Genomic DNA, 8,706 nt, shown 5'->3' on the forward strand with positions numbered 1-8,706 from the left:
AAAAAAAAAAAAAAAAAAGAGCCTTAACCTGAAAAGGTTTATTTATCTGGGATGTGAGGTTTTTTACAACCATTGGCAATTTCTTCTCTGACTTGCCCACAAAAATATTTCTTCTACCGTGTTACACATTAAATGCTTCCACATTACTTATACAAATACTGCATTTTAATATTTTCCCTCCTATTCACCGTGTTAAATAGAAATCATGCTTCAGTCCACTGTGTTTCATTTTAACACTAATGTCAGGTGCTCACTACGCTAGTTTGTTTCTCACATGAAATCTGAAGTGCCATAATAGGCTAACAGCTTTGTATTGAAGATAAAAAAATTGGGTATTAAAGTCACAAGCCTTTCAGAGATGTGCACTGAAGAGCTGTGATGACAAGAGAGCAAGGAAGGAGGACTCCACAGCCTACTTTTTTTGGCATAAAGGTAGCCTTTTAGTTTCAGAGGTGTTCACCGGGGAAATGAATACAGACATCTAAGAACTATGGGGACAGAAGAAAGAAGGTGGGGACCAAAAGGAAATACTAACTCTGTCAATTTTCCTATGTAAAGATTTGCTGCAATAGACTTGCCCCATATGTTTTTTTCTTTTCTTATACTCAATGTTTTGCCCAGTTGCAACTGTAATTATTTTTTGCCAAAGCCAAATCTGATTATTAGCCCCTTTGATGTAAGAACTTAGATCAGACATCCAGATGAAGAAGAGCGAACCCAAGTTGCAACACCAAGATCAAAAGAGAGCGGAAAGAAACAATTATTGCTTAATTGCTCCATGGTTAACAGATCGACCATTGCACTGGCACAAACTGAATTTACTCTTCATTACTTCAGAGCAACAATGAAACCTTGTGCTTCTACAGTCACTTTACATCAAATTTTAACGTTTCACAAAGCAAGACTGCTAGGGTAGAAAGCAAAGCTTTCAAAGGCAGAGACTCCCCAAGCTACAGCACCAACTTGAGAGAGCTCTGAGGTTGGAAGCATCGGGAAAGAGCCGTGTAAAGAACAGGCACGGTTTCTATGCAAACTATATATATACTCAAGAAGCTGTGACTAATTCCATACTCTTCAGCTCTAAGATGACAGTATTGATTCACCAAGCTAACAACTCCTAAAGCTAACAGCAGTAATGCACCCAACATCACACCTCTTAGATGTGGTCTTATCCTTAATGCCTTTCCCATTTCCCAATCATCTCAGATATTTTCTAAGCCATTTGCTAATTTGCTCACTATGTGCCTCTTATAAACCAGGCACACCCTGATAACAACACAGTGGTATGACATTTACTCTTTAGCACCGATAACTCAACCAGATGATTGGTTTCTTTTTCCCCTCCAAACTATTCTCCTCAACAGCCAAACAGCAACTGAAGCAGACTGAACATTGCCCATCTTCTTTAGCTACATACAAACACAAGCAAGAAGAGGCATAGCTCCAACATAAAATTTCTACTACCACAGACACTAAAACAACAGCACTTCACCCAAGAGCCTCTTTGTTCACATATTTAGACGAGCTTTCAAGACCTGTTCACCAAAAGATCTGCCAAGAATGCCTTCCAAAAGTTACTTTTTCAAATTCTGGTTTGAAAACTCGTGCTTTAATTTGGACAACTGTGCTTGGGAAAGAAGGGTAAGCCCAGAAATGATACCTGAAATAAGATGGTTTACAGTTATTAAAAAACTAACAATTCACCAATCCATATTCTGCCATAGCCAACAGCATTACATTTCCTCCCACTTAAAACAAAAATTCTTACTTTTATCCTCGCAACTCCAGACCAGTGTGCCACAGTGATAATGATACAGTAAGGCCTCTGAACACCTTTGCATGTAGCACCACCCAAAATGCCATACACATGCTCTCCTGCCACTTAGACAGACTAGCCCATCTTTGCCAGATGTTCTAATGCTGGGACAGTTACAAAAATCACAGCAGCTGAGGGTAGCCAGAATCTTGTACAGTACCAGAAATATAAGCAACTCGGTGATAACCGTACTGTAAGGAATAATATCTTCACTTGCCACCTGCTGCAGTAACAGCACGACCAAAAGTAGACACAGCTTATTCACCAGTGCTGGAGTGGAGTCATTGACATTTTACTGAATTTTTTAGAGTTGGAAGGGACCATAGAAATCATCTAGTCCAACTCCCCTGCTAAAGCAGGATTGCCTAGAGAAATCAGAGGGAATGGACAAAAATGAAGCCAGAAATCCCTCTGCTGAATATGCCCTCAGAATTGGAGCAAGTTCTCATTAGGAGTTACCTCAGTCGGGTTAAGAATTCGAGCTGCACTAAAGAAAGTGTTTCACAAGTCTTCCTCGTGGAACAGTAGTTTAATGGCAGTGTTTGTGGCTATGTTGTGTCCTGCTCTGTAACTTGGAGTTTGCTGTGCTAGGAAGTGGGCTTGGCGAGGGGATTTCCACAGAGAGAGGTGTATTTTGAACAGTGCTGGAGAAAGTTTGGAAGACAGGGCTCTCCCTACTCTCCTAGGGGTTGCTGATTCCATCAGATTATAATAGGTTGCTTTGACTCTGCTCTCAACTAAACAGATGCGGAGTCAGAAGTGCCAGAACATTTGTCTGTGGAGTGTGTGAATCAGCAGCAATTTTTTTCCTGGTGAAGTTCATTGGATTATAAAGAACAGTTCAGCTGAGGCCCTCTGAAGAAAAAGGGAGAAGGAAAAGGCTTCTTGCAATCTATGCTTGCCACCTAACATATAGGGGGTTGCTAACCTCAAATGAACTCAGCAAACAGTTAATGTCAGTTAAATTTTTTTTTTAACATACGATTTCCCTGGTTTGGATAAATCCACCTTGGCGTTGCTTCTGACAAATTAAATGATACAGACGAACTTTTGAATAGACTTTTTGTTACCCCCACCCAGACACGATCTATTTCACTATCTTCGTAACATTTGATTTTGCCTTTTCCTCATCGAAACTGGAAGAACATACCAAGAACTTATCAATTACTCTGTTATGTAAACAAGTTTGAACTTGTAAGTGGTAAAAGAGGCTTTGACAGGCACAACATCTACTCAATGCTGCGTAGTACAACACTAACTTCCTCATTTTTGAGGCAACCATGCGACTCTTTCCTTCTTCGTTAATGGATTTGTCATTTTCATAAGAAAGTTGTGGACTGTACTACCCACAGCAAGACTTCCAAGACTGTTTTACGCAGTTACTTTGCTATCAAATGTTTTCTGGATCTCATTTCTTGTCTGCTTCACCTCAGAATTGTTTGAAAGAAATCATACTTCCTTTTTTTTTTCTTTCCCCCCACTTATCTTGCATCATCAAAAGTATCAAATGTTCTTAGCAAAGGCCTGCAATGTATCTTCTGAATAGCCGCATTTTGGTCTTCACTGTAAATCAATCTTCCCCCATCTTTATGAACAAGAATGAAGGCTTTGGTTAGATTTTTTTTTTTTAAAGCCCTGTCTCGACAGTTTTCCACAGAACACCCAGCGTACAAAGAACCTCAGTCTTTGGCCAACCCAGGTTTATGAATGGCCACATTGTACACCGCATTCCTAAGTCTTCCTCGCCTTCCAAAGGGCTGGAAGCTGAGGGGAGAGAGGCCGGGATGGAACCCTCAGACCCCCGGGCCCTCTCCGGAGGGGCTCCCTTCCCCGGGGGCGGCGGCGAGGGAAGGGCAGGGAGCTCCCGAGGGAGCAAAGCAAGCACCACACCGGGGACAGGCCGGTGTCGAGGTTCCCCTGAGGGGAGCCGGCGCTGACCGTTGCCTTAACGGTCCCGGCTCGCGCTGCCCCCGCGCCCCGGCCGTGCGAGGAGCCCTCCCGGCCCCGCTGCCGCCCGCTCACTGCCACATCACCACACAGCCCTCCCTCCCGCCACCCTTCCTGCCTTCCTTCCCGCTCACCCAGCTCGGCACCCTGTTGCTCAGCTTCACTTTCTTGCACTGGCTTTCGGGCAGCTCCATGGCCGCGGGGCAGCGACAGCAGGGAAGGAGAAGGAGGAGGAGGAGGATGAGGAAGCGCCTTCCTCACTGATGCTCGCCGCGGAGAGCTGCCGTGCGTGTCCCCGCCCGCGGCTCAGCCAAAGGTGGTGCAGGGAGGAGCCGCGGCCCGCAGAGAGGGAGGGAAGGGATGGGGGGGAGGCCCCGCCATGCGCCTGCGCTGCGCCGTGACGCGCCGCCGGCGGCGGGGGGACGGCAGCCATTTCCGCCGCTCACAGGACAGCCCGGCCGCTGCTGCCCCTGGCGGGCGGCGGGGGTGGGCCCGGGCCCGACCCGGCCTAAATCCTAACCCCTACGTACCCCTGCCCGCGGCTGGAAGGTACCGGGCGAGGGGTTTGGATGGCGCCGTTCAGCCCCTTACTCGCTTGGAAGAGAAGACGGCGGGAAGATAAGGAGAGGCCGCTCGCCTGCCCCGCCGTTGGGGTGGCTCTCAGCTGGGCTAAAAACACAGCCAAAAGGGAGCAACTCTTTCTACGAGTACCCTCCTAGAGGGAGCAACCATCTACTCTGCACTTGTGAGACCACTGTGTCCGGCTCTGGAGTCCTCAAGAGAGACAAGAAGACATGGACCTGTTGGAACAGGTCCAACGGAGGGCCATAAAGATGCTCAGAGGGCTGGAGCACCTCTGCTGTGAAATCAGGCTGAGAGAGCTGGGGTTGTTCAGCCTGGAGAAGAGAAGGCTCCAGGGAGACCTTAAAGCAGCCTTGCAATGTCTGAAGGGAGCTACAGGAGAGCTGGGGAGGGACTCTGTCAGGAAGTGAGTGACAGGACAAGGGGTGACACTTTTAAATTGTAAGAGGGTACATTTGGATTAGATACCAGAAAGAAATTCTTTCCTGTGAGGGTGGTGAGACACTGGAACAGGTTGCCCAGAGAAGCTGTGGCTGCCCCATCCCTGGAGGGGCTCAAGGCCAGGCTGGATGGGGCTTTGAGCAACCTGGTCTGGTGGGAGGTGTCCCTGCCCAGGGCAGGGGGGTGGGAACTTGGAGACCTTTAAGGTCCCTTCCAACTCTAACCATTCTGTGATTCCCCACCTTTAAGCTTTGCTTCCAAGCTTCAGCTTGGAGATGATGGCACTCAGAGAAGCAGCAGAGTGGGCGCCGGTGGCGACATCGTTAGGAGTGACTGGGAAGGCAAGGATTGCTTCAATTAAACCTCCTACCTTAGAAGGATTTCCCCAACAAAGGGAGCTAATCCTGTGCTGTGTTCCAGGAAATGTCTCTTGCTGTAAATGTAGAACCAGAAGTTGTTGGATTCTTACTTCCAGAAGGGAACTGCTGTAGTACTCGGGTGCTAATCTTAAGGTGGAGATAATGCCATACTAACAGGTGTTACATTTGCTGTATAAATATTAGTCCATTTATATTACTTAAAGAAAGTAATTCCTTTAGTACTTAATGCTGATCTTAAGGCGGAAATGGTGCTGTACTAAGGTGAGTTGGTTTGCTGTAAAAATATTAGCCCATTTACAATCTGTTTGTTCTCTGACAGTTTAAACAGGAAATAAAAAGGCCCACTTTGTGAATGAATGTTTACTCCTGCTGTATCAGAAATACATCCTTCCAAGGATACTGCGGTGTTGTTTTCAAAGCATATTTTGAAATTCAGATAAAAAAGCTTATGCAAGGTAGATGACCTTTCTGAAATTAGGAAAAAAAACTCATGAGAAGTGCTCTCAGGCAATATGAAGATCAGATAGAATTAATGCAACATAACTAAGAAATACAACAATTGCAGTTATTTATTTAGTCTCGACTTGAATGACAAGGCTGTACAGCATGTACTGTTTTGCAGGTACCATTACAACATGCAAGTAACTGTTCAATGGATGGTCCATGGCTGTATATGGACATTCTGACCATGACCATGACAAACAGGGACAGAGGCACTGGATTTTACACACAATGGTCTGCCAAGCATTGAAAAGAGAACCAGCCAACTACCATGGAACAGTGGGTTGAGGACTTTCCCCTGTTGACCATTCAGTTATATCTAGGGCACACTTGGTTAGCTGGGCTTTGCACAACATTGTTTTGCATGGCTTAAGAGTCATTCTAAATGTTACTTGCAATCACATTCTTCTAAAAATATTACAGTTACTTTATTCTAACTGTATGGATATAGATTGGTATTGTCCATTCTGCAGTCTGAGAGACAATAGTGGGAAGACGGTAGTTTGCAAGAGTTGTAAATAAAATAAAAAATGGTAGGCAGCCCTGTGTTTTAACTCTGTTAACTCTGCAAGTGACTTCTTACAGGTGCATTGGGCTCCCCTCAAATACTGACACATTGACTGGGAGCAGGGCACATTGTATATTTTTTTTAATGGTCTGCATAGGAGTTTTAGCTGGGTCAGCAGTTTGCCAGCAAGGATTTTCCATCCCATCACAGGATTTTTTTGCCACCCAGTTTCTAAAGAAGCTGTGTTGGATTCTGATTAGAAGGTTCAGAAAATGAGGCTTTGAGCACAGGTGAAGTTTTAAGCAACAGAAGTTGCAGTTTGGAAGATCACAAGAGAAGAAAATGCAGTTGTATTAATTAAGATGGATGCACAATACTGCCCAAACAGACTGCAGGCAGGGAGTTTTTTACATGATTCCTTTCACAAAATATTGCAAAAGAACCCGATGAATGGACTATATACCAGTGAAATCTGAAGTGTGACTGCAAATATTGACACTGGTGGTCAGATAGGTGCCATAATCTTAGAGGTAATAAACATTTCTGAACAGCAATTCCTAAAACAGATCACCTTTTATGATTACACTAACATTCTAAAATAATGTTATAAAAATATAGTTATTTACTATACTATATGCACACATAGTATAGTAAAATATTAACTATATCATAAAGCCACACGTGTAGATGAGGTATATCAGACAATAACTCAAATTTACATATTTTATAGAGGCTAATGTCACAAGCATAGGTCATATTTAATCAGTTCTCACCAATGCTGTTTCAGTGAAACTGTTAAGTATAGTTTTGGTTTTCAGAAGTTTGACATATAAGTCCATCCAGAACTGCCCATGCATTTTTCCTCTCCACCATCTTAGCCTCCTTAAACTATTAAAAAGGGAGATGAGAATTCTTTAAACATAGAAAGCAAAGACATGTTAATTTATACAGATTTGGGTAAAATGAACAGCCTGTGAATTCTTTGTAAGGTAATGTGTAAGTTCTGCATGGCTATTAAGGGGTAAATTCCTGTTCCACTTTCCTGAAATCTTTCCTGATGGATTGATTTAGATATCCAAGCCAGGTGTTTTCTGAATTTGAAAAGCAAATTTCTGTGGGGCCCCTTTGTGAAATTCAAATCAATAAACAATCTCTGATCAATTGCTGCTATTTCTTAATCTGCTTCCAACCTGAGATCAAAAACTGTTTTCATGACAGTGGGTGCTCTTGCAACCCGTTTCTATGGAAGTGCTGTGCTGCACGCCTGTGCCCTAACTAAATGGTAAGAGAATGACAGCAGAAATGATATTATGAGCTAAATCTTCAGCTAGTCTAGGACCCTCCCCCAAAAAAAATCCACTCTACCTCTGGAAGAACCCCCAGGTTTTAGTATTGTTGAGTTGATTGTGATGCTGTCAAAGAGCTACTCTGTAAAATGACCATAATAAATTTGGGTTTAACATTCTTACAGAAGCAACAAAAAACCCCTATCCACTGCTGTTGTGCTTAATTTCAAAAATGGAAATTACATTAAAATGGAGGTACTTGTTAAAAAGAAATTACTAGAGTCTTTATAGCCAGCACGGGGACTAGTTAAAGAAACTGTGTTGGATTCTGATTTAAAGGTTGAGAAAAACAGACTTTAAGCACAGATGAAGTTTTAGACAAAGCAGCCTTCACCCACATAATCCCACTAAAGAAGGACTGACAGCACAGAGCAAATTCTACATATGGAAATGCTGACCAGACCAACTCATAGGGAAATCCTTTCAATTCTACATAGGGATAATGCCATCGACAATAATTCCCTACTGAGCTGGCTCAGGATGAATGAAATGTACAAATTTGCATGGGAAAAATCAGATTTTTAAAGAAAAATATTTAATCATAATATTTTAAAAAATATGATGCCTGATATTTACTTTTTAATATAGCGTTTCCAGGTGGCAATCTATCCCAACATGTCAGTTGAAACAACAGAGCTAAACCAGGCTTTAGGATGTTCAAAAGTAGACAAAAAATATTTTGAGTAGCTTCTCGACATCAATTATAACATAAAAGATTATAACAATGTCTGAATTAGATTTGATTATTAGAGTCAAAGTGTTCTGCTGTTAAAGACTGACCATTTACTTGTATATGACTGATATACCAACCCTGAAATGCCTTACCTATAAGTATTACCTTTAAAATGCATGTTCTCTTATTTCTAGGAAGAGAAACAGTATTAATAAAGCACTCCCTACAATGCACCTTCCGTAGTCACTTTCAATAAACTGAGAAGTTAGGGTAGAAATTCTTTTAATACTGGAATTGCTCCTCTGGTAAGCATTCTGATGAGATGTTGTGGTCATGTAAAGATGCATTTATTCAATTATTTTTTTTCTTTAAAAATACCCACAGCAGGGTATCTCGAGTAGTCATGCAGGCTGTCCGCAGTTTTGCTTTTTTTTTTTTTCCTTTTTTTTTTTTTGAGGAAGATATCATCTTCAATGTCGATGATGCCACCTACGTAGAAAATGCTCATCACT

General features: G+C 42.8%; 1 protein-coding gene across 1 annotated transcript in view; it reads right to left on the reverse strand.

Annotated features, from left to right (window-relative positions):
- The window catches only part of PAPSS1 (3'-phosphoadenosine 5'-phosphosulfate synthase 1), a 38,951-nt gene extending 34,994 nt beyond the window's left edge, over positions 1 to 3,957 (reverse strand). The window contains exon 1 of the mRNA XM_014941305.1: positions 3,898 to 3,957. Coding sequence (XP_014796791.1) covers positions 3,898 to 3,957 — 60 coding nt within the window. The remainder of the gene's footprint in view (positions 1 to 3,897) is intronic.
- Positions 3,958 to 8,706: the final 4,749 nt, after the last annotated feature.

Source organism: Calidris pugnax, unplaced genomic scaffold, assembly GCF_001431845.1.
Source record: "Calidris pugnax isolate Ruff unplaced genomic scaffold, ASM143184v1 scaffold34, whole genome shotgun sequence".
In the NCBI taxonomy this organism is placed as follows: domain Eukaryota; kingdom Metazoa; phylum Chordata; class Aves; order Charadriiformes; family Scolopacidae; genus Calidris; species Calidris pugnax.